Source organism: Plectropomus leopardus, chromosome 16 (genome assembly GCF_026936395.1).
Source record: "Plectropomus leopardus strain MGB_pleo_1.0 chromosome 16, ASM2693639v1, whole genome shotgun sequence".
Taxonomy (NCBI): domain Eukaryota; kingdom Metazoa; phylum Chordata; class Actinopteri; order Perciformes; family Serranidae; genus Plectropomus; species Plectropomus leopardus.
The window spans coordinates 18,753,858-18,779,623 of record NC_142191.1 but is presented as its reverse complement, the minus strand read 5'-3'; the positions used below and the strand labels follow the sequence as shown (position 1 = coordinate 18,779,623).

General features: G+C 38.1%; 2 protein-coding genes across 8 annotated transcripts in view; both read right to left on the bottom strand.

Moving 5' to 3' along the window:
* LOC121955488 (brain-enriched guanylate kinase-associated protein) overlaps positions 1-15,482 on the bottom strand; it is a 48,688-nt gene extending 33,206 nt beyond the window's left edge. For 2 of the 7 annotated variants that reach the window (XM_042503473.2, XM_042503467.2), the window contains exons 1-2: positions 15,367-15,482; positions 11,078-11,238 (exon numbers count right to left, since the gene is read on the bottom strand). Coding sequence is in view for 3 of the 7 variants with exons in the window: in XM_088089094.1 (XP_087945220.1) it covers positions 2,588-3,574 (987 nt within the window). In the remaining 4 variants the exon portion in view is untranslated. Of the gene's footprint in view, positions 1-2,587; positions 3,596-4,712; positions 4,845-9,196; positions 9,379-11,077; positions 11,239-15,366 lie in introns of those variants that run through there. The other 5 variants (XM_088089096.1, XM_088089095.1, XM_088089097.1 and 2 more) reach the window with 5 other exon arrangements.
* Positions 15,483-16,731: 1,249 nt separating this feature from the next.
* nt5c1bb (5'-nucleotidase, cytosolic IB b) lies at positions 16,732-25,269 on the bottom strand. Its single transcript, XM_042504096.2, has 6 exons — positions 25,042-25,269; positions 24,743-24,910; positions 22,071-22,200; positions 21,773-21,895; positions 20,154-20,338; positions 16,732-18,853 (listed from the first exon to the last, which is right to left on the bottom strand). The coding sequence occupies exons 1-6, from the start codon at positions 25,153-25,155 to the stop codon at positions 18,488-18,490; spliced, it is 1,086 nt and encodes a 361-aa protein (XP_042360030.2). The 5' UTR covers positions 25,156-25,269; the 3' UTR covers positions 16,732-18,487.
* Between the last annotated feature and the right edge of the window lie 497 nt (positions 25,270-25,766).

The window sequence follows — 25,766 nt, the reverse complement described above, 5'->3', positions numbered from 1 at the left end:
GCAAACATTCCGATTACATACAAAACTCAGACGTTAGAGAGTGTTAGTGAGTTTTTTGTGCAGTGAGCAAAGGGCTTTAATTTTTTCCATGGGACAAAATCGATCAAATGAAATATCACATTGTTTGGACATTTAAGAAAAGAGCAAACAAGCTGTTAACACTACACTGAAATATTATCACCATTTTAGTCTATATGATGAACTTGTTACCAAATAGTTGGTTATTTACACATCCAAAAGATATGAAGCAACATTAGCATTTGTTTGGAGATGTTTTTCTAGCCACCTGAAAAATGTAAGCTCAACATTTACTTTCATGTTAGCTCGGTTTTGACGAACAGTATGTTCACCAGATAGTTGATAATTTCACTTGCTGAGAAGCTAGTGGGATTAATTTTGGTGCCTTTATGGAACATCTAAAGAGTGACAGGAACGGATGGATCAGAGAGAGGTGCTGAAACATAGCAAAGGACCGCAAGTTAGATCCAAACCCACGCCTCTGCCAAGGACTCAGCCAACATGGGGCGCACACTCTACCGGGTGAGCTAGAGGTCACCCTTTGCTGCAGATTTTCAGAGCGTCTTCACTAAAAACAGGTGCTTGCTGCGGCCAAAAACAACACAGACAACAGCAAAGAGAGTGAACCAAAACAGTCAATACAAATCCCATATACGGCATTAGACAAGGAACTAGTGACTTTATGACTTGCCCTTTTCTTCCTGCATCTCTTTAAGCTCTGAATAGTAGTGCAGCAAAGCACTAGAAAAATCAAGAACGGCTCACTTATCTCATTCAAAGACTCAATGTATTCAGGCATCAATTCCAACTCTGTGAGACCATTTCTGCTCATGAATACACGCTTATGGCTACTTGAAGTCAGAAGTCCTTTTCTTTTCTTTCAGGGTGTATATGTACAAGAGCATGTTTGCACATGAATGCATATATATGTGGGGATGAGGGTATAAATGTGTATACCTGTATGTAAATGTATGTATGTATGGTATGTATGTGTGTGTATATATATATATATATATATACATATACATATATATATATACATATACATATATATATATATACATATATATATATACATATGACCATATGACTACCATTTTTGTTTCCTGTAATTGCAGTGGTGAAGAAGAATTCAGATCCTTTACTTGATTAAAAGTACCAATACAGAAATGTAAAAAAAACTCCATGAAAAGTAAAAATACTACTTAAGTAACAGTATTAGCAGTTAAAGTATTTAAGTAAAAGTACTGATTATTCCTGTTTACCTCTGCTGAGGGGACAGGAGAGGGAAGGAGATGCATATACACAATTGTTTGTGTTATGTTAAAAAAAAATATTGCAAAAACATATAAACAGATTTTTTAAAAGTACTGGTCATTTAAACATGTATTGAATTGGTGATTATACTGCATTCACATAGAATAAGGCAAATGGCAGACGGTGGCAGACAGTAGCAGACGGACATCATCTGGACAGCACGGAAAAAACAGTCTGACAGAATGGCGAGACAGATATGTGGCAATGGTGATATTGGATTGCTTACAAAGAATAGAAAAAAACATTAAATAATTATTATTTAGCATTCAGTTTTATGGGGTTTTTTTAAAGTAAGGTCCAGTAATTTACCAGATCGCCTGTTTATTTTGTTGTTGTTGGGGTTTTTTTGTCTTGTGTTCAGGAGCTACATGAGATCCAGTTGTAAAGTCCCTCAAAGAGGATGGAAAATAGCTGAAGTATTTTTACTTTGAATAGTAATGATGTCCATCGTTACCGGTATTCTTTGCCAACCTCACCTAATTATCAAGTTTGCTGTCCACCATCCCCCTGACTCTACAGTATGTGAACGCAACATTAAACTTTTTTTTGTAAGATGTCAGAAGCCTAATCGGTTGGAAATCACTAGTTTAATCTTTAACAATGTGCTGTATTTAAAAGATTTTTATTGTCCATTGTGGAATATCTCCATCTTAACAGTAACTAGTGATAAAAAATGTCAAATAGAGTAGAAAATACAATATTCCCATCTGAAATGTAGTGAAGTAGAATTATAAAGACCATAAAATGGAAATACTTGAGTAAAAGCACCACAAAATAGTATTTAAGTAGTCCTTGAGTAAATGTACTTAGTAACATTCCACCACTGCACATCTGCGTGTTTGTCTTGTCTTGTGTAAAATGAAAAGATTGTGAAAATAAAGACTCACTTATTGTCGATATTTTTTCCACACATCTTCATTTGACACTTTTCTGATTAATGTATGTTATTGCTGTATAGATGACTTACTGTATGCTGAGTTAAATCTTGATTAAAACAAAAAGCCCATTGACTGCAATAGACAAAGAACAAGTAACTTTATGGCTTGCCCTTTTCTTCCTGCATCTCTTTAAGCTCTGAGTAATAGCGCAGAAAGGCCCTAGAAAAATCAAGAACAGCTCACTCAAATCATCCAAAGACTTGATTTATTCAGGCATCACTTCAAACTCTGTGAGAAACAATTTCCGCTCCAATCATAACATATGTTCCGAGGCCTGGCTTTGATTAAAGACTGGGATGACTTTCATCACTCACCATGTTGATGCCCCTGGGCAGAGAGGCAGATCTGTAGGGGTATCTGGGGAAGTCACCATCAAACTCCGGAAAGTGACTCTTCATTTCAAACCCTTCCCGGAACTGTGGAGGAGGAGGAATCATGTCCTTCTCGTCTGTCTCGAGCTGTGGCAGCGTCTCTACTTTTATCTCCAGGTCCTGTGGCTCGTCATGGCTCCTCACGGTGTCAATGTCCGTCTCCAGATAAGTTTTCTGTGCTGGGTCGAGGGGAGTCTGCTCTTCTTGGGTCTGCTCATATAAGAAGCCCTGCAGTTGGGCCATTGAGCAGGGCAGCCCGGGGCTCCACTGTGCTGCCACTTTAATCTTGTCTTCAGGCTCGGGTGGAGTTGTGGTGATGAAACTGGAGGGAGAGACTGGTTTCCCATATGCCTGCAGGCTGTTTGGGTCGAGCACGTTGGATGTCACCTCATCCAGGAACTGTGAAAACTTCACTTTGGCTTCGATCTTTTCCTCCAGTAGACACTGTAGTTTTACACTTTTAGTGCTTGCATGGGTCTGTGCAGAGCCCCTCCCCTGACACAGATCACCTCTCTCTGGCCATGCGTGGAGTTTGTTGTGGTTGCTGTCTCCGCCCTGCTCCACCCGTGGGTGAGCCCCCCTGGAAGGACAACCTGCACACTTCCCAAACAGTCTCTCTTCTCTCAACCGAGTTTGAAACGCTTCCTGGCATTGCTTCTTTATGGAGCTGTGCAGAAGGCAGGTGACCCCTGAGCTCCAGCTGTACAGGCTGCTGGTCCCATCGCTGCTGCCTCCTGGACTGCTGCTGGGGGCACTGGGGCAGCATGGCTGTCTAGAGAAGGACTGGTTATAAGAGGGACCTAACAGCTCCTCCAGCCAGACCTGATCGCTGAAAGCTTCAGGGGAGGCCCAGGATTTTGGTGACAGCAGGCCCTGCTTTGCTCTGCCTCTCTGGGAGAGGATGCAGGCTGTGTTGCTCGTCCCATCCATCAGCCTGTCTGCATGGATGTGTTGCTTCTCTAATTGTTGCAGCTGGCAGATGATCCATGGTCCAGTGGACAGCCCCAAATTTAAAGAGTTCTACCCCAATCCTGTCTCATTATTGTGCAAGCCTGACCTAGAAGAGATCCAATACATTTCACTCTAGGCTGAACAGATGGCCTCCTTTAGTGCCAGAATAACCCCCTGCTATGTCAGGCAAGGACATCCTTGTCTTAAAATGTAATGCAGAGAATTGTGAAGACATCCTTTTGGGTCAGTCTACCAAAACTATCACAGATTTTTTAATATTTGCCAACAAACAGCATAATATCCTCTTATCTTTGTTCTGAGGCCAAAGTTATAGATGGTGAAAGTCACAGCTTCTTTGCTGTTAATCTGCAGCAGCTCCAGGTTCGGGTTTAATGAGAGGGAATTCTAACACAATTGTAGCAAGTGTCTCTGCTAGTTGAGCAGAGCTCACTCCGAGGGTGCTGTTTTTAATTAGACCGTGTATTGATAGCAGAGCGAGAAAAGCTTTTTCAGCTTTTTCCAGGTCAGTGGTCGTAGAAAAGCATTGATCCAACAGAGCACATGACAGCTGACACACAGACATACAGACTAATGGATGGGCTTGTTGAGTAATGGATCACGGTAATCTTATCAATATCTCTCATTAACAAAACAGCGGTGCTAAAGAAAGAACTGTAAGACTTACTGTATGCTTTAAACTGACTTTTTATTGTGGAATAATACAGTTTTCTCCCCGCCTCCAGGCTTTATTCAGAACTAAAGGCTTCCTGCCTCTATTAAATACTTAATGAAAAAAAAGGAGATAACATAAACGTTTTTCCCAAAATGTCAAACCAATCCTCTGTGGAAATTAAGAATTAAAGGTATATTGTGTTTGAATTGTCCCTTTCTGACTGTAATCAGTATCACTTGTGAAGGTGAAAGCCAATTCCTGCTTTGTCCGCTTGCTGTTTTGCCAGACTATACCGTATTTATGTTTGACAGCGTTGGGTCCAGGATTTTTTTTCTTTTGGATGTGGCTGCTTATAGTCTGACACCTAGTGTTGTCATGATACTGGAATTTCTAACTTCAAACATTAACAATATGAGAGAGGGAGCGAGGCACCCTGTAGCTCACCTGGTAGAGTGTGCGCCCCATGTTTGAAAGGCTGAGACCTTACTGCAGAGGCTGAGGTTTGATTTTTGACCCACTGCCCTTTGCTGCATGTTGTCCTCTCTCTCCTGCCTTTCCTGTCTATCTTCAGTTGTCCTGTCAAAAAAACAGGTAAGAAAGGAAAAAAATGAGTAAGTCAGACTGACTGGCATATCGATACTGCAGAAAATGAGAATTGATATTGTTTCAGATATTCTGAATTGATATATATCAATAAATCAATATTGGTCGCTACTTTTTTAATAATTCCAGACTACGCCTGCACGCTGTGCCCAGGAATGTCCCAAACACAGCAAAATAAGAAGAAAATAAAGACAGAGGGCAGAGTCACTACAGATACATACCCTTACACCACTTCTAGTTGGTTATGAGTAATGACTAAGAGGGATTACTTTTGTCTATACACTGTTTTTTAGGAAAGTCCAGCTGAGCATATCTTTAAATAAGGTATTCGTCAATATTTATACATGTTCCTACTGATAAGTCTACAGCCAAAAAACTCTTTCTACTCACACATACATATCTTCATAAGAGTGATTGTTTTATTAATGAAGGATATTGAGATTTAAGATCACTGTAATCCATTACTCAACAAGACTCCGTAGCTAATTGCTTTCTGCCTACAGCTCTATACTTGGCATTGATCTTTTCAATCGAAGTCTTGATGAGAAAGTGAATTAGCGGATTTCCTTTAAGTATTCCTTTAAATTATACATAGAATATTTTGGTTTCCATTTCTTTTTCTACTGACAATTCAACTTTAAAATTGTCCATGCACATATCAACACATCCTAATACAATGGTTCCTATGATATTTAACAAATTAGTGTAAACGAAATAGTTCTTTCACATTACATATTTAGCATGAGGTATTAGGATAGGTTTAGGAAAAGAAATGTGGTGACGAATTGCCGTAAAATAATAATAATAATAATAATAATAATAATAATAATAATAATAATAATAATAATAATAATAATAATAATAATAATAATAATAATAATAATACAAAGTACACTGAGTTTCACACAGGACACAAACACCAATCTCCTTGGTAAAAGTCTTTTGTTTGTTTTGCTCACCCAACAACCCAACCTGGCTCCATATGTAGACTTATACTAATTAATTCTTGACCCTTGTCAGCGCATTGGTCACGTGATTGCAGCCTTCACGATTACATGTGATATATATAATATTATAGTGCACTATTTTCGTAGGTATACAAATGAAGAGTGCATGACAAGAGCCTGCACATACAGTATAGTGGAGTACATACATTCATCCACTAACAGGCACACACACACACACACACACACACACAATTATGCACACACTTTTTTATCAAGGGCTATAAAATGTGTAGTTTGCTAACTTAATTAGCTGATGTTACAGTTTCACAATTTGAGATGCTTGGGTATTACCTCATTCTCATTCTTAATTTAATCATCGCCTGATGTGCATGCAATCTGTATCACGAAGACAGCTTTTGCATACTGAAGCGTGTACTCATATGGGCATACTGTAGCTCTAATGTTCATCAATATTCAAGTAGTTACATAACTACATCGATAACACCTCACTTAGTCTGTGCATGGGAGGAGTGACAGAGATCAGGATTGGCAAGTGAGTGGCAGCAGGTTGACAGAAATAAATGCCACATACCAAACCGGGCCGGATGGAGTCTACTTAATGTAGGAGCCTAATTTGAAGCATGAGTTAAAAATGAATGAACAGGAAGTAAAGGCTCATTAGTCTTCTGGAATATGCAATAGGAGAAACAAACAAACGCAGCATCCAGCACTTCAATTTGTGCTGTGTGTAACAATGTACAAGTCTTCTCTGTGTTATTCCTCCACAACAAAAACATCTGCAGACTTTTTTCACCCTAATAATCTGTAATATTCCTAGCCATTATGATCTAATTTGATGTCTGAGCATAAGACCACAAAGGAGACCTTCAACTTGTGCTACCTGTACAGACTTTCCCCCAAGTCTTTCAATCGGATCAGACAGGGATAATATACTGTACGGTGCATCTCGTCATGCAGGAACCAGACTGTTTCGGTCCCCAGGGTATCATTAGCGCTGCATCCGATATGTAGGGTTTGAGCCGAGACTGGATGGCCCATTATGCGCATGCGTTCCTCCAGACTCGCGGCCCAATACCCTGCCTGCTGCTACAGCCCAGCCGGTTCTCAGGACACTCATGGGACCACCCTGTCTGGAACCAAGGAGGAGCACCCAGCCTTTAGCATACAGACATATCTCTATATCATTTTCTCTCCGCTCCATCCTGTTTCCGCTCTTTCTTCAGGGCCCTCTCCATTGTGCTGCCATTCCTCACCATTTTCAGACCTTCCAGACAGACTCAGGCCTCTTCTATGATGAATGTCTTTAATAATCTCTTTTCAATCTCAGGAGGAGGAGAGGGGTGGGAGCCAATTTAGAACTATCGCCCTGACGGGAGAGACTGTCAGCCCATGGCTGCCCAGAGGTAATGGTGCTGAAATGGATTCCTGCTATAAGCGCAGAGGTGGAGATAATTGGTGATGCTTGCTTGCTCAGTGGTTGCACTGCGCTATCCCTCGCTGGACAGTTGCATTGCTGCCTGGCTGGGCTGAGCCTCTGCAGGGGCCACAGTTTCTGCGTCCCTTGCTAAGCTGGCAGAGCAGACTAAATGACACAGCTGATCTGCTCAGGCAATGAGGAAAGTATGGCCTTGTGGCAATCAGCTGTTACTATGGAAGTGTTTCACTGCTGCCAGGCCTGTCCTTCTCATCAGAGAAGCTCTCTCACCTGCCCACACCGTCTCAGGCTAAACACCAGCCCATTCTCACTCCAAACTCATCAAATGCCGCTGCTTTGTCAGTGGACCAATGCGTCCAATGCACAGAGGCAACCTTTGTGGCAGTATGATACCCACTGGGGGGCAGATGATTCTGACACAGAGAACAACAACCCAACTTGTCTCCTATGTGAAAAATTCATTTAGTTATTTTTTTAATGTAGAGTGCTATTACGTGGAGCTGGCTATGTCAGTGACGTATGTCACATGACGTTATATTAAATTATTAACAATCATACCCTTTAAACCAAATCATAATTTTTTGGGGGGGGGGTCTAAACCTAACCACGTGTTTTTGTGGCTTAAACTCAAGGATTTAAATGTAAACAAATTCTTTACCTATGTTGTAAGTTTATTGGGAAAAAACTATGCAATTAATGAGCAAAAACTGTGCATTTTCTATGAAAAGACGTTTATTTTGAAAAGAGACATAAAGCATGCAATGAAAATTAACATGCCTTCCCCGAATGTCCAAAACTGATGCAGAAAAGGTATTGTCATACTCTGACCTGTAAGTCCACTGACAAAGCAGTGGTATTTGAGGAGTTGGGATGAGAATGTGTTGTAAACACTGGCCAGAGGCCAGTTTGTGCCTCTCAAAATGACAAAAGCCAGTTTAACTTGAGGCTGATTTACAGCAAAAACAAAAAACAACATATATTAAAGATGGGAGTCACAAAGAGCAGGCTGATCCCTTCCACACAGGGCAGATAAATCTAAAACGCTGGAAGAAAAAGTAATCTTCTATTCCCACACTGCACCATTTAATGTTTTAACCCAAAAACTGATAAAATGCATCAGTGAATTAATAGCTTGTATGAGAGGACAAGAAAGCCCGCCTAAAACTCAAAGCAACGTGCGATCAGTAGGATCACTGGAGCAACACAGAAAGCAGCAATTGATTTCAGATTGTTGGAAGCCTTTTTAGAGAATCACTTAACCTGCTCCCATCTTCAGGTCTGCATATTGGATGTTCATGTACTAACTGTGTCTTGTACCTTAGCAAAGCCTGTCAATAATGGCTAAAAGGTGCACTTGTGAAAAGCCACGATGAGGAAGCAGCGTGTCATCAGACACAGCATCAGTAATCCATCTCATGCAGAGACACTTGTCAATACCTCCAAACCTGTGGGGTCGCTTTCACAGACCCACACTGTGCAATCAAATGAGAATGGGCTAAATTGAATAAGGGCCAGCTCATACGGTAGGTGTAGAGATAGGTTCCCTGGGATCCCTGCAGAACACACAGTAAGGTCTGCAATAACATCAGTCAGACAGCAATTACAGAAGCACATAATGCATACCACAAAGGCAATGAGCATCTGTTTCAAACGAGAAGCCTGTTAGCACAGACAAAACCAGTTTAATCTTCACAAAGCATAAACCAGCAGCCCTGTGCTGGATGAAAGCATTCAGAAAAACTCTTAGACTTACAGCATCATAATCTATAGCTTTAGTTCTTGGGAGTTCACAGTGGATGTACCCCGGATAATATTTCTATAAGGACGTGCTGGGGAGGGGACCAGCTGACCTTGATACATGTCATTATCATACCACACTATCAACAGAGCCTGTCATATCACCATGTGTGTGCTCCACTTACTCAGTCGCATAGCAAATGTAACTGCAGCATCATGCAGCAGAGTCACTGAGTGTTGTTGACAGACTTCAAAGTTAAACAGATGAAGAAAGGAGCGCCACCTGCAGAAACCCCCAACTTCATCAACAGCAGAAGACATCATGGCAGTAGCTTCTCTGTGGTTTCTGGGAAGTGCAGTCCAAACACTGCAGACAACATAACAAAAAATCAATGCATTTGTCACCTTGGATTCTAGTTTGTTATGTGCACTCAGTTGCCAAGTTTGTTAGGTACATCTGCCTTACTTTTGATTGTGGTTGTTCCCCGAGTCAAAAATAAACATAGTAAAGCTGCCTTTAGCTGCCTTTTAGCTATAATTCTTAAATTTAGAACAAATTGCCAGAAGAACTAAGGCTTGAGACAGCGCTGACCACTTTTAAATCCAAGCTAAAGACCTACCTGTTTACCATTGCTTTTAAAAGATTTCCTTTTCAGTAAAATGTAATTGTTAGTTTGTTTTTGCGTTTTTCTTCAGTGGGCTTTTGCTTGCTTATATTGTTTTTATAATTTTTTTTATTTTTTTTCCCTCTACTACACCTGTTTGCATTGCTTAGGGGTATGTGAACTATAAATTTGCCTTTGACTATAACTAATGCAGTAATACAACAGTCCTCCAGAGCCAACACCAGTATGCTAATATGCTCATACTGACCATGCTGAAGTCTGGCAGGTATGTTTACCATATTCACCATCTGAGTTAGCGTGTTAGCATGCTAACATTCACTGATTAACGGTGGTGAAATGAAACTAAGTACATTTACTCAAGTACTGTACTCAAGTACACACGTGACTTGTACTTTACTTGAGTATTTTCTTTTTTATGCCACTTAAGACTTTTACTTCACTATAGTTCAGAGAGAAATATTGTACTGAATTTATCTGATAGCTTTAGTCAAATTGATCGCCAAATATTCATATTAATCATTAATTTATTCATTTATTTTATTTCTTATTTTTTTCTAATTTTAAATTTTCAGGGTGTTTCTTCCATTTTTAGATCTGTCTGCATTGGGTTTCTTTTACTTTTAATACTTTAAGAACATTTGACTGATACTTAATACTTTACTTGATACTTAACATTTTACTTAATTACTTTTACTTACGTAATATTTTGCAGGACATTTGCTTGTAACAGAGTATTTTCACAGTGTGGTATTCATACCTTTACTGCCACAGTGGGTTGTCATTAGTTTTGAAGGTATTTAGTCAACAGTATTCAACACAATACAATTTTGGCCAGATGATGGAGCTAGATGAAAGTTAAAGTTGGAGTGGGCAGAAATCTGCAAAAACTAAAGAAAAATAACATCTTCCTCCTCCTCTCTGTCCTTAGGCCCTCCAACCCGAAGATCAAGGGCATATGCACACACTTCACGCAGTTCCCATACACTGGTTTATTTATTAATTTAATCTTATTTCAGTGTACAGTTATATGCAGCTCATTCCCTCCTTGCCGTCCTCTCTCTCTCTCTATTTCCATCAGACCACAAATAAGACAAGAATTAGCTAGCCACCCCACCATCCCTCCGCCTCTGTTTCGCCCCCAGCCGCTCTGGACAGCTTCCCTTGGAGGAGAGTGGGCAGCAGCTTGGGACAGGAGCCTTTGGTCAGCAGCTGTGATGGCTCGAATTCAGACAGTGCAAACACCCACACGCTTCATACAGTAAGCCAGCGTTTCCCATACACTGATTTATTTAATCTTATTTCATTGTAGAATTGCACGCAGCTCATTCCCTCAGTCTGTCCTTGCCCCGCTCTCTCTCTCTGTTTATCAGATCACAGGTGAGACAAGAATTAGCTGGGTGTCATAGTGGAATGATGGCCAGCAGCAACCTGGGAACTAACCTGTATAATGACAGCCACATGAAGTTTGCTGATCTGGCGGTGAGTCGGGGCTGTCAGTTCTCCAAAGTTGAGGATTATGCTGTCTGGATTTGTGTTGCTGTGGTCACTGACTCGGGGTCAGTCTCTTGAGCTGCTTCCCGCTCTCTTCCTAGTGAGGTGGTCTGTAGCAGTGGGGAGTGAAGCAGAGGAAGACATTTGAGGCTTTCATAAACGTTACCTACATAAATGTGCATTTGAAGCCACAGCTGTGAGCCTCTGGCTACAGTTAGCAGACAGCTAAACTATTAGCAACGTTTTCTCTCTATCCCTGACATGCTCTGCCAATTTTGACATGTGTTATTTCATTTATTGTCAGACTCTCTTTTAGACTCTTTTTAATAAGTCGGTCTTCTTTTTGCATTGCTTTGCAGTATGGGCAGTTGAGTCCAATGCGAGAATAGCAACTCTCTCTGCAGGCTTTTCTGAAGGGACGTGCACACACATCTGCACTTGTAGAACAGCCAATTACCCGTGATTGGCCGAAGTCTCCCATCACAGCCTAGATTTTCTGAAGCCTGAAAACAGAGCCAAGAGGAGGTGCAAGGGACTAGTTTTGTCTCAGACCAGTTAAAACAATATGCAATATGCCCAATGAAGCCAAAATCAAACTGCCTACACCAGCTTTAAGGTATTACCAGAGTTATTACAATTCATCCTGAGGGTAACATGAAAGTCTTGGCAAACCATCCAAAAGTTGAAGGAGAGTAATTATAAACACATCACATAAGTGCAAAGCTGTCAGAAACAGTGTTAATGAAGAAAAAAGTAAAGATGGCACACTTACTCCATGCCACAAAAATTTAATGAAGGCAACATTTTGATTCTACTTGGATCTTCGTCAGGTCAAAAACTAATAAAAAAGACTTTTTTTAAAACATATTTTTTAAGAGTTTGATGGAAACATCCTTATTAAACTTTTGTGGTATGGAGTAAGCGTGCACGCATTACTTGTTTTCATAAATTCATCCTAAAGTTAACAACATCTCATCCTCTGAACATTGTATATCTGTTGTTTTTCATTTGTTGAGACATTCACTAAAAAAAAAATGTTATGGAGGCACTAGAGAAGTCCCATGAGGCTTCATCCTCCGAGAACTATAAATGTCTGTGCAAAATTGAATGGCGATCATCCCAATAGTTCCATGAATTAAGTTACAGTTTATTAAATAGTATCAATTTTAGTAATATCAATTATCTAATTATGTTTGTTTAATAAATGTTCAGAAGATATTCAGTATGCAGGCATCAAGGCAACCACCAAGGCAACATTGGCCCAAATAAATAACTTTCAGAAAACATCTACCTACAAGTTTCTGGCCAAGAACCAAGAAAACATATTTAGAGCAAATTGCTTGTCAAGAAGATAAATGCAGCAGCAGAGTATGAGAGTACTGCTTCCATGCTTATTTTTCGGTAACTTTTCTTGTGGCGTCCTCACACACACACGCGCATACAGAAAGGGTGCCAATTATAGTAACTGTGTGATGAGGTTTCTCATACTGAGCCCCATGCTACCTTTGCCTCTAATCCTTTGTTATTAATTATATCTTCAACAAGCCTACACGGTTCTTGTGGTGTCAGCACTGGGTATCCATGGCAACAGCCGGTTGGTCCCGGCTCTCAGGGATGCACACAGACACACAGGCACACACACACACACTCTGCTGCCTGACAAAACCGTGCCTCGCTGCAAAGATTCTCAACTGACAAGATGAATAACTCAACTGTAGAAAAATATAATAAAAATAAAATATATCCTGCCCCTCCTGAGCAGTGAGCTTTAAACCTCACAAGCGTCTCCTTTCCATGGTTTCCAGGCAGGAAACAGTGAAATATTCACTGCCATTACCATAGTGACCAAATTGGCAAAAATGCCTGTTGCTGAGTTCAAAGCCTGCACCGAGTAAAATAGAATAAAGAAAGCAAGACATTTGCCAAAAACTTGTCCCTCCTGTACATCCACAATGCAGTGGAGGATTTTTCCTCAAATACTGTACTTAAATACCAATTTGAGGTATTTTACCTTCATTGGATATTTCCATTTTGTCATTTTATATTTGTAATCGGTTTTAGGAAAGTTACTTTTGACATGTAATAGGTTATAGATTATAAAATACCCTGTTAAAATTTAACAAGTAATTAATGCAATAATTTTAATTAAATTTAATTTAATCAAAGTAATGTGTGTGATTACTACTAATTTATAAACATACATTTTTCTTAGTAACTGTAACTGCTTAAAATAACATGTATTTTGTAATTTAATTACATGTAACTAGTAACTACCCAGCATTGCTTCTAATCTACCATGTTTTAGAGTAAAAGACTGTACTTTTGACACCACTTCACTGGTGGCAAATACAATTTCTTAAAAAGTATAGAGGGCCCAGACAGACACTGCTTTTTGTATGAGGTTCAAAGCCATAAATTTGGGAACCACTTGAAGTGTTTTTTACAGCTCTTATCATGTGTTTTCTAATGTAAAATCTACTAAATGTTGGATGGATGCAGAGAACTAAAAAGTATAATATTTCCCTCTGACACTACATTTCTAATCTGCCACCGGTCAGCTGATTGGGTCAGCTGTTACGTGATCCAACTGAGATAAAACTTCACATTGAAAACATGAATGAAATATTGTAAATTATATGAAAATATTGTATTGTTTTAAATAGGCCGTTTTTAAAGTGGCTACAACACATTTTGATACCAACCCCTCTACACAGCATTGTAATGCTGAGCTGTGGGGTGTGTGTCTCGTCTGTTTCTGCAAACCAGGTTCTGAGCGGGTTAAAGTTTATTAAAAATGTTTTAATTTAAAATCTACTATTTTAGAGAAAAATATAGTAATGTTAGCCAACTTTTTACACCATGACATCCATGTGTTTCTATTGTCTATTGTTGTATTGTCATATTGGGGATTTGTATGTATAGACTATACTATTTTGACCACTAGATGGTAGTATGGGTATATAGTGCATAATGTCACATTGGTCTCAGGTGTTATAACTCACGTATTTTAAAGTCAAGGTGGAGGGGAAAATACCCATGAGCATAGGTCTGGGAACATATTGTTTGACCTGTTTCCCTCCTGCAGGGGCTACAGGTCCATCAGAGCTCACACCACCAGACTCATAAACAGCTTCTTTCCCTGGGCCACATGAACTCTTAACACCAACAGACACTGACAGTAAATAACCCACTACCCCTACAAATTCCTCTGTGCAATTATATATATATTGCGCAATAATCATCAGCACAATCTACCTCACTATTTATCTAGGCACTGCCATTATCTTGTATTTGCTCTGTTTTAATATTTGCACTATTTTACCATTGAGTATTGTGTGTATTATAGGGGAAAATTGGTTTCTGTGGGTGTGTTATGTGTGTTGAATGTGAAAGTCTTGTTTGCTTATTTTAACTGCACTGATCAGGAGTAGGACCACAAATTTCATTGTATCCTATACGGTGACAATAAAGCTTTCTATTTTATTCTCTATGGTTCTTACTTATGTTGTTACTCAATAAAATTCAAGTAGTCCAATACAGTCACTTGGATGCTCATAAGGTATATTTTCACCTATGTAAGTGACTGTATTGCAGTGTTTGAAATATATTGACAGTCACATTATTGATTCATTCAAACCATGGACAACAGTCTATAATTATTAAGACTTATGAAATCAATTGAGGGAAACCAAGGGATTAACAAAGACATTAAAAACACTCAAACACAACAAACAAATAAGAGTTAACATGGAAGTAAAATCATACAAAACAAGAGCATTTATGTCAGATGTAGTTACTTAGCAGATTTTAAACACAGCTGCAATACAAAACATAATCTGATCTTATTACCAAGCAGTGGACAAAATGTTCAAATTAGCTCCCCCTCAGCTAACTAGCATAAACGCTGCGCATTATTATGGCAATCGCAATAACAATATTATAATATGAAATTTGACACTGTAACATTTTTAGGAGTGATTTTACTTTTGACGTTTTAAGTACATTTGGCTGATTTAACATGACATTTTTACTCAAACATGAACTTGGGGTTAGCCAAAAAAGTCGTTTGTTGCTACAAAGGAAGCTACGTGAGACGTTTGTTATTAGCTCAAACATGTCTCATGAGTCTGTGGCGGTTAGCACTGACGTCTACTAAGTTTGAAAATGATACAAAGATAGATATCGGGAAAAGTAAAAAGAGTTTCCCTTTGTTTTTGTGAGAGGATAGGTTAGCTTACCTGACCTCTGAGCCCCGCTCATCATCTCTGTCGCTGGTAGGTTCACATTGAAACGTTAGCTAGCGGCTACATTAGCCGCCACTACCCGAATTGTCGACATATCTGTCGGCGGTCGAGTTGCATTATGGGTAATGTAGGCGGCAGATGTTAAAGTGAAAAAAAGAGTCTCCGTTTCCTTATTATTTAAAAAAATATCCCGTGTCCAACAGTGTTTGAGTGTTAAATCAATGGAGTAGCCTTTAAAGTAAAATGTCAATGCAAGACTTTCACTTGTAATGAAGTATTGCTTTTACCTTATATAATTTACTGTTATTTTAGTCCAAGAAGGATGAACCTCAGATAGGCTATTATTAATACATCTGGAACTGGAGGATAGCTCATTAACTTCCAATTAGGCCTAATGTTAGTTCAGTGAAAGCAGAGTGATTTGCATTTTATTCTTGCTGCGCTTTGCAGTGATATTTTGGTACCTGTAAAAATGGGCCGAGTGGGAGCTCAGTTATTAAAAAGAAGGAAATATACCTCAAAGAATCACTTTATGTGATAGCTTATATACAGTTTTTGTGTGTTTTTTTTAATTTTTATTTTAAAGTTTTTTGTTTTGTTTTGTTACATCCCCAGTAATTATACATACAAACATTCAAGCACACATACCCCACACTCCCCAAACCCCACAAAAGCAAATACTTTGAGAAACAAATAAATAGATAGGTAAAAATTAATTAATTAATTAAAAGAATGAAAACACAAAGATATTATCATGTTAACAACATCGATAATAGTTGAAAATATGCATATGAGTAAATAATAAATTATATGAAAGCAAAGGGCCGTTGATTTGATCTCACAATTTGAACATTTGTACAGAATTATGCTGCATACATTCAAGCCTATATATGTGCATACACGTATGTGCACACAAAAAGAGGTATGTGTGAAGCATTTTACACTTTATTATAATACACTTTTAAGGCTAAAACTATCTTTTCCAGTAATTTGCCCCCCATCTCATTCTTTTGGAGACTGTGTTTAGACAGTATACACAAAAAGTATGGCTTCTGTGGCTGTCCCTCTTCTTTGTAAAATCCCACTCTGGTTAAACAGGAGCGCCCTCTTGTGGTTTCTTGTATCACCTACATGTAAGATGAGAGTCAACCTCCATCAGGTGCACAGACACTGAGGGACACTGGGGTCTGATGACAGGGCAGATCTGCCTGAAGATAAGCTGCTAAAGTTTGACCTCAGCTGGTTTACTTTCACAAGGAAAGTGACTCATGGCCAAACACGAGCCAGCAGGGCAAACTATCAGTGTTTAAAGCACCGAGGTGGACAATTACAGCTTAACAGCGCCATCTACTGCTGAGATGTAAGAAGATCAGAGTTATTTTATTGAAAGTATCAAAACAATGTAAAGGCAAAAGTCCTAAATTCAAAATTAAAAATTAAATATGTTTTTACCAGCAAAAAGTTATGTTGTGACTGATAAATTATTTAAAAAATACATTATTAGATTGTTGCATTAATATGCATTTAGTGTTGGAACTGGTGGAGGCAGAGCTAGCTTTTTTATATACGATTTGTTAGTCCAGTGTTAGTCCATGTTATTTATGTATTTATTTGCCTTTCTGGGTTCAAAAAGTTATTTTTATGAAACTATAACTATATATATATGACGTTTAGAGGGGAAATCATTATTTGGAGGAACTGCCAACAACTCATAACTGTCTACAGCCTAACAAGGGGCCGCAACTAAACCTGCTTTTTAAAGTTGTTTTTTTTTAAACATGACTTTAATGAAGCATATTTTATAAGCTCATTGTTTGTTTCTTTTTTTAAGTAAAATATTTCAGTTATCAAATTAAAATACTGGATCTAAAAACTACAATATTCCCCTCTCAAATGTGGTGGAGTAGTTATAAAGCACCATAAAACTGTACTTAATTACTTGAGTAAATGTACTTAATTGGTCTTTACCACTGAAGACTAACAGCCACAGCGGCTCCTCCCCATTCCATTATTTTACTCCCTCTGCACATAACACACTCAGCACCGCAGCTGATGAGATTAAAGGCACAGGACAGATAGAAATCAGAGGAGCATAAAACAGTAAAATGATTGCAGACATCATATTACTGTACACAAGTATTATCAGTGCAAAACATCACACGATCTGCCACAGCGAAATATTACCAGACCTGATATGAACATTTACAAACAAGTGTAACGGTATAACTCCTCGGTGGTGCTTAGTGATGAAAACATTTACATTACAGTTTTGCAATGTGAAATACATAAAATGCAATCTGTAAACATACACAGAATATGCAGTCAGTCTTTTGTGAAAAAGTACAGAAAAGTGTAGTTACAGTGTTTGTATCCTACAGAACATGAGTATAAAACTCTGTGTAAGTTTATAAAGGTTGTGCACATAAACAGCAAGGACAGTAACAAAGAAAGACAGCATCAGTGTTCCCTGTAAGCCAGACATTTTGCCCTTACTAATGTCCCTTAAAACTAAAAGCTGATATTAAATGTGCAAAAGCAATACCAGACACCAAAAATGTTGGAAATTTTTTAAATCAATTGTCAATCTTTACCCAGCTAGTGATGTTTAAGTCTATTAAGTAGCCAAAAAAAAACTACTACAGCAGGTACATTTTCCCATCTTGGTCATACTGAATACACCAAAAACCAATAGTCAAAGATAAATAAAACAAACATGTTTACTGTATAAAACTGCAAAGAAAGTTGCATAAAGTTAAACAGGTAGACAGATTGCTCTGTTTAAAGGCACCAATAGCTAATAAATCTGGTGTTTCTCTTCCTAAATGGCATTCGGTGAAATAGTGTATGGCACCTAGTGTAACTCTTACTTTGAAAATACATTCCACCACTCATCAATATCCCCTTATCCTAAAGAAAAACAGGATTTTTTTTTTCATTTTTTATAAAACCTGAAACAGTAGGAAACTTTAGAATCCATTGCAAATTATTTTCCTAAATTCTCTAAAAATTGCTTTTTTAAAAAAAACATGTTTTACAAAATGTTGTATTTTATTTTGGAGCAACTCTCTTAATTTGCAGAACATAGTGGCTACTACATATTTGAAACATTTTTAGGTTACTCCTTTTTTTCAGGCTGCTCGATGAGTTTTCCCCTGTTGTACTTCTGTCCGATCCCATAGGGTACGTGTGCAGATATGGTGCCCAGCTCCTTGGCCCCCTCGATGTGGAACATCTGGTCGTCAAAGTAAATGTGCGGTTTGATTTTCTGCAGCAGGGGCCCTTTAGGAGCCCCGGCCAGGAAGAGAGCCTCATCAATCTCCAGGCCCCAGCTGCGGAGAGTCTTCAGGACGCGAGCCCCAGAGCTGGCAGCACTGCGGGCCGTCACCAGGTATGTTCGGATGGGGCAGTTCAGGCGCTCATTCTTGGCGTAAAATTTTCTCTGGAGCTTCCCCAGAGCCTCCAGGAAGCACTTCAAGGGACCCTGAGAGAAAGATAAAAAGTACCAAAGTCACTTACAATATTTCAAAGGGACGGGGGGACGGATAAATAAAGGGAAGAGGAACTAAATGCACACGCACGCACATGCACACACAAAAATGTTCTTTTTGGTAGGAAAATCTCGGAGGACTATCCGCCACATTGCAGGCCAAATGTTTGCACTAAAATAGTCATATAATACAAACGATGCTGAGAGTCTCCAGTGCATTTCGGTGTCATTTGTGGGCACGCTGCTCTGCTTCTCTTCTCCTGTCAGTTTTGATGTGTGACGTGCACACACACACACTTAAAAATACTGTACATGCACAAGGTCACAATATGACAAAAATAATGCCTGAGTTGATTTAAAACTCAGTTAGAGCCAGCAGAGAGGGCTCCTGAAGCCTGCAGAAATTCCCCGGAGCCTAGTTTGTTGTTGTAACAGCTAGTAGATTTGATGAACTCTTTTGTTCAGTTTGTTTGCTTCCTATCATCATTAATTTCTTTGTATTTTGCTAAATCATGCATTATTATTTTTCGCCAAGGAGGTTATGTTTTCGGTTTGGTTTGTTTATTTGCTTGTCAGCAGGATAACAGAAAAACATGTCAGATTTCATGAAATTTGGTGGGAAGGTGTAGCGTGGGCCAAGGAAGAACTGGAGAGACTTGAAGCAGCTACAAATAATTTTTCACTTTGTTAACTGTCACATCTGTTACTTGTATGTGCAAATGAAATGAAAACACACAAACAGTAACACTCCCACCTTTGATGTGTAAAAGCAGTAGGTTTCTCCTTTAAACTATTACTCAAAAAAAAAACATTGCAAAGGATTTGCAGCTACATTCATCCATTAACAGGCTATTCATAATAGACGAGTCCCAACATTTTCTATTCATTTTGAGTATCTATGAGTTTGTTCTTGTTAAAGTTGAAAAGCTTCTGAAACAGTAATTCAGTCGTAACAGCAAAATTAAACTTACAATGAAACTCAGATCAAGAAAGTTCTTCCGGAGGATAAATGGCGGATGGAAACACAGTTTACAGATCTGAATGAAGAAGTAACTGAGAAGAAAATTCTCAACAATTTAATTAACTAATAATTAAATCAATTAATTAATTGACATAATGTTTCTGTGTAGCTGCGATTAGAGAGATAGGATCAGCACTGGAAATCAGAACTGCCTTATAAACATGAAGATTGATATAAAGCTTTTTTTTTTAATTTATGAAGACATATAGATTATTCTGGATATATAATCTGCACACATTGACGTTTAAGTGCACAGAAACTGCGGTCAATTACCTGAGCGAGAGGTTTGTTCTCAAACTGCTTCTCGTGCTCAAAGAAGGTGTCCAGGCCATGTTTCTTCACAATGATCTCCGACTCGTCTGAGAAGAGGACGGCGTCGCCATCAAACGCAACTTTCAGCTCAGTGTCGCTCAACTCGTTCTCTTTTTCAGGCATAAACATCGTGGCTGCAGCGATACCTGAGGGAGGGGAGGGTTGGTAGAAAATATGCTTCAGGATGTGCATCCATCATATGTTTTGCGGAGGAAATGTTACCTCATAGCTGCTTTCAACTTTCTGTTTTATTAACAGTGTTTTAAAACTGCCACTGCTTGCTAGCTTTGATTACAGACGCCTCTGTCTGTCAATGACTAGATTCAGATCTGATATTATTATCTACTAGGGATGATTAAACACTGCACCCTCACAAGTCGGCCTCAGAAATACTATTCAGTCAAACTTGTTATTGAAATTATTATTATTTAATTACTGTACTAAATGAAATGATATATTAATACATATTGGGATTACTGATTTTTTTCTGCTATGCAATTGCTTCACCCGATGAAAGTGTTGTTATAATAAACAGGCACATTTTTTAAAGATTTTTTGTTGACTATTATTTACAATGGTAAGTTGTTATCATTTGTGTGAGATAATGTGCAACGCATTCAGCAGCCTTTAAAATACTATTTGGTTAATGAAAAAAAAAAAGATTAATGATCTTGAAAGGCTCTTATACACAATGTTTTTTGGACAGTATTTAACCTGAAAGTTTGAATTCTGCTTAATTTTGACTGTTTTATGAATGTTTTATTACTTAAACTTTTTGACTAGTCTAAGTTAAAACCTCGATTAAACATCAGGGAAATTAATTGTTAGTAACATCCCTAATATCTACGCAATTCAGCTAAATTCTGAAAAAGTCTTGTTTTCTACCAAAAACAGAAAAAACTGCACTGTTTGAGATTCAACTGTGGTTGTAACACAGAAGTCTTAACATTGCTAATAGACTGTTAATATGGTTGCTCATAGAAAGGACAAGTCCAAAATTAAATTTTCAAGATTTGTTATTGTGAAAATAGAATCTAACATACTATGCTCCTGTAATGACAGGTTGTCCCTAAAATGTTATGAACAAAAAAATTCCCATCACACCTTCAAATACCTACCAAAAGTCAACAACCCAAAAGATATTCCATTTAAAATGATGTATAATACTATGTATACGTGATAAAAAAAAAAACGATAAAAGCAGCAAATCTTCACATTTAAGAAGCTACAACCTGGAAATGTTTATCAATTCATCTTGATTGCCGACTTTAAAACTATGACAATGAAAAATTTCTGTTTAATAACTGATCTCAGAATTACATTTGACTGTCGGCGTTTCATATCTGTTTATTTTGTGTTTATATGGACGACAGGGAGCCATAAAATCACAAACTGTCTTCAACAATCTTCTCGCTGCACAGCGTGGGGCCGAGGTTTCCCTCAACAGTGTGAATGAGTCACACACAAAGTCAACATGCAAGTGTGTAAATATCAGTGAAGTACAAACACGTCTGGAGGCTGCTGACTCATGGTTTGTGTGATAGAAATCTGGGTTATAGTCCATCAGCAGCATCACTTACCTTCCTCTATGGCCTCTGTGACTTTCTCTGCGTCCTTGGAGAGGTATAGGTTCGTCATGTACGCCTTCAGGTAGCCGATAGGACTTTTCCCTCCGGTCATACAGAATCTCTCTATGGTCAAATCTGAAAGTATAAAAACAAGGTGGAGATGTGTGAAGAAAGAAAGTTCATTCTAATAACACTATAACAGCTCCAGCGCTTCATTGTAAGACTGAGTGTTGATTATTCCTGTTGCTGCAGCCGGCGAGCCGCCAATGCGCTTAACAATCAACAATATCTTGTTCACGACTCAGCGTACCATAGTGATTAATGCTGTTTATGAGGCGCACTCCAACTTGGGCATGGTTGTTAGTCATTAAGACGATGTCAAACAGCTCCTCACTGTCTGGGTAGAGCTGCCTCAGTCGAGCGTTGACATTCATCAGTGCCTGTGTGAGAGGACGGACAGTTTTACATCAAAAGCCAGGGCATTGCTTCAGAGCGTTCGACATCAGGTTACAACACAAATATTACAACATTTTGAACCCCAGCGTTCTTTCAGATAAGCTTTTAAAAAGAGATCATGAAGGCATTAACACAAGAGCGAAACAAAGAAGTGTGCTTTATAAACCATAAAGGCCAGTTCCCAGTTAATCAGGGTGGTTTTTACATGTTTTTATGGATGTATCTACAGGTATCAGACACTTAAATTAAAATACAAATGTAACATAAACATATCTGGCAAAATATGTAGTACATCGTAACTGTAAAAAATCATCATCAAGTTGGATCCAAATAGCTAAAATCAACCCAGTTTATTACAATGGCCCTGCAAAAAAAAACTACTGATAATGTTTTATTGTTTTAAAGAGGTGTTTTAATCTAATTTTAGGCTTATTTTGGAGGCTATAGTGTAATGTGTGATGTCACATTATACTGAGATGTGTTTCTGATAAATTGTCTACGTTGTTTATATGAAGTTTTAACAACACCTATTGAAAACAGTTTGAATAAAAACTAAACATTTTAAACTATGAGTGCAGGATTTACTACAGGGCTGTTTTATTACAGTCCATTAGTTTCCCTTGATGTTGCTAATAAACTGGCAAGTGAGTGTTTATTCACAATTTAAAGAAACTAAAACTTCTATAGGACTAAGCAATATGGATATTTGGTCAATATTTTTTGACCAAACGTCTTAGTGTCTTAATATGGATATTAAGACGATATTCTATGTTTGGCTATTGGTGCTTTCATAAAATATTTACAGTGAGATTTTTGATAAATAACCATCAGTTATGTGAGTATAATGACTAATTGGGTAAAGGCAAAATACACAACAGCTATAACAGTCCGGAAAATGTAGAAAATCACATAACTTTACTGTGATGCAGCCTTCAAAACTAAGAAAAGACAATACTTATGATATTATAAATAACATATCACAATATCAATAAAATAGCAATATATTGCCCTGCCCTAAACTTCCAAATTGGTTATTAAATCAACAGCAAAAATGTCTCATTATGGGCTGAAATTGAAGCATTTCTGCCATAAATACACTAATAGTAGAGGAAAAAGGACCAATGGTGTAATGGAAATAATTTACACGCTCCAGTAAGTCACTGGTCACTTAATCTTCAACATCCAGGCAGGTTTACGTTTGGAGGAAACCAAACAATGCCTCAAACCCACAGTGTCTGTTGCCAGCTGTGGTAGCAGGTCCGTGTCCTTTGTGATTGATTGGTTGTTGCATAACAGCAGAGAAATACAAGATCATTTTACAATAGCAGGCTGTAATCACTCTCCTCTTGATGTTCCTCTATTACACGTTGTTAAACACATTCAAGGGCGGTCTGATGAACACCCGCCGTGCACAATCACTGGCTCTGAACTTCAATCAACCTTTACGGAAAGTTGAACAGTAATGCTGGAATTTCTTTCTGGTGGCGGGTGTCACTGCATGTATGAGCAGTTTTGACGGCAAAGAGGAACTTTAAAGGGAGAGTTCAGGTTTTCTGAAGTGGAGTTGTAGTACAAAAAAATTATCTGAAAACTTATTTAAAAAAAAAAACCCTAAAAGTAAAGAAAAAGTAAGTTAAAAAAAACAAAGAAATTACCTGGGGAAAGTGCATAAACAAATTATAACAATTGTGTAACCTAATTTCAAACATTTAGATATGATATTTATAATCTAATTTTTCCTGAGCTTTTATCTTATTCCCTTGACATTTTTTCCTAGTTTTTTTTATATTTACTTATTTATTTTTTAATCTACTTATTTCTTGCAATTTGTGGAACATTTCTTACCAAGTTGCATTGCCTTTTTTTCCCATATTTTGAGAAAGAAAAAAATCGTAACCATTTGCTCAGGGTTCAAGGATTTAAATACATGTGATAGGCATCTGAAAGCAGCACTAGAAAAGTATCTATCTATTCTTTTGTTGTTTGGGTTTTTTATATGTGCTATTGCTTTTTTCGCTTTTGTTGTTTGCTTCTTGGTGTTTTTTTTTCTTTTCTTTTTCTTTTGTTCCTTGTTAGTTCTTGCTGGCTTTTTGAAAGAGCATGATGGGTTGGCTAAGCTGCGAACTATTGTGCTGTCTGATTTTCAATTGTACTTGTAGAAAACAATACAATTTGAAAAAAACAAAAAAGAAACCTAACAACACAGTTGTGTCTTTGGTTCATGTACTCACTTACATTTAAAAAAAAGTTTTCTGATTGTACTTAATCTTACGGTGACAAAATCCTTAATACCTGCTTTTGGGCTACATGCCTTATTGAGGTGTGGACCTGATAAAACTCTAGATGTCTTTGCAGGGTTTTAAACTCTAACGTATTAATGACCACTGCCTGTTTCTTGCAAATCAAGTTTTTCCTGGTGTGGAAAAATTCAACAGAAAGGTGAAGCAATGCATTTAAAACACCACGCCCTGCAAACATCCTGCACAGACTTGCAGTGGGTCGAAGTTACCGGGGCTTTAGGCCTACCTTGACGAAAGGGAAAGCAGCTCCTGGCTTCAGGGGCTCGTTTTCATGCTCCACCTGATAAGCCACGTATTTCTCCACTCCCTGGTCTTCATAAATCTTCCTCTCTGCCACCATGTTGAAGAGGGTGCGAGAGGAGACGGCGATGGTGACAGCATGACGAGGCTTGGGCTGAGAAAGAAGGGGGAAAACATGCAATAGCTAACTTGATTGGACTTCAAAAGTCACAAATAGTATCCAAGAACTTATGTGAACCAAATGCACAAGCGCGTGTACTTTAAACTTCTCAGGAGCATACTTACAGGTCTCGGTTTGTTTGTTTTGAGGTTGTCATAAAAGGCTTTGGCCGCAGCCCAGTCGTTTTCCTCCGCGCTGTCTTCAGTTTGAGCTGACTCGGTTGGTTTGATTTCACTCATTTTGTTTTATAAAAAATCTTTGATTGATACTAAATCGTAACAAACTCCGGTTGAATGCGAGGTACCTGCAGCTTGCAAACTTTGCGGAAATGTATTTTTTTTAAAAATGGCAGTGGGTGTGTCTTCTGGCAGTGACGTAAGCAGATCTGAGCATCACTTGCATTTGGTTGGCTGAGGCTGGACTCCCCTGTACGCATCATAGACTGTATATAAAGAATATTAATATTATATAAATATACTATATATATTTATAATATCTTTATATAGGCTACACTATATGGTACACATACCTCTGTGTACTTTTGGTTTGGAATAGTTTTTTTGTACTTGGCAGTTGTGGATGGATTATTTGAAAGCCACACTTTCAAAGTACATATATCTTGCCAGAAAATAACTTTGGTAGAAGTTCATGTCACCTACAAGAATACTACCTGAGTAAAAGTCTTACTGTACACTATAATATCTGAAATATAATATAATATAATATAATATATTTACTATAGATATTTCAAACATGTAAAACAAACAAACATAAAAGATGAATATAAAACAATATGACATTAACAAAAATGGGTGATAATCTATACTCAATAAATAGATTTAAATAAGCA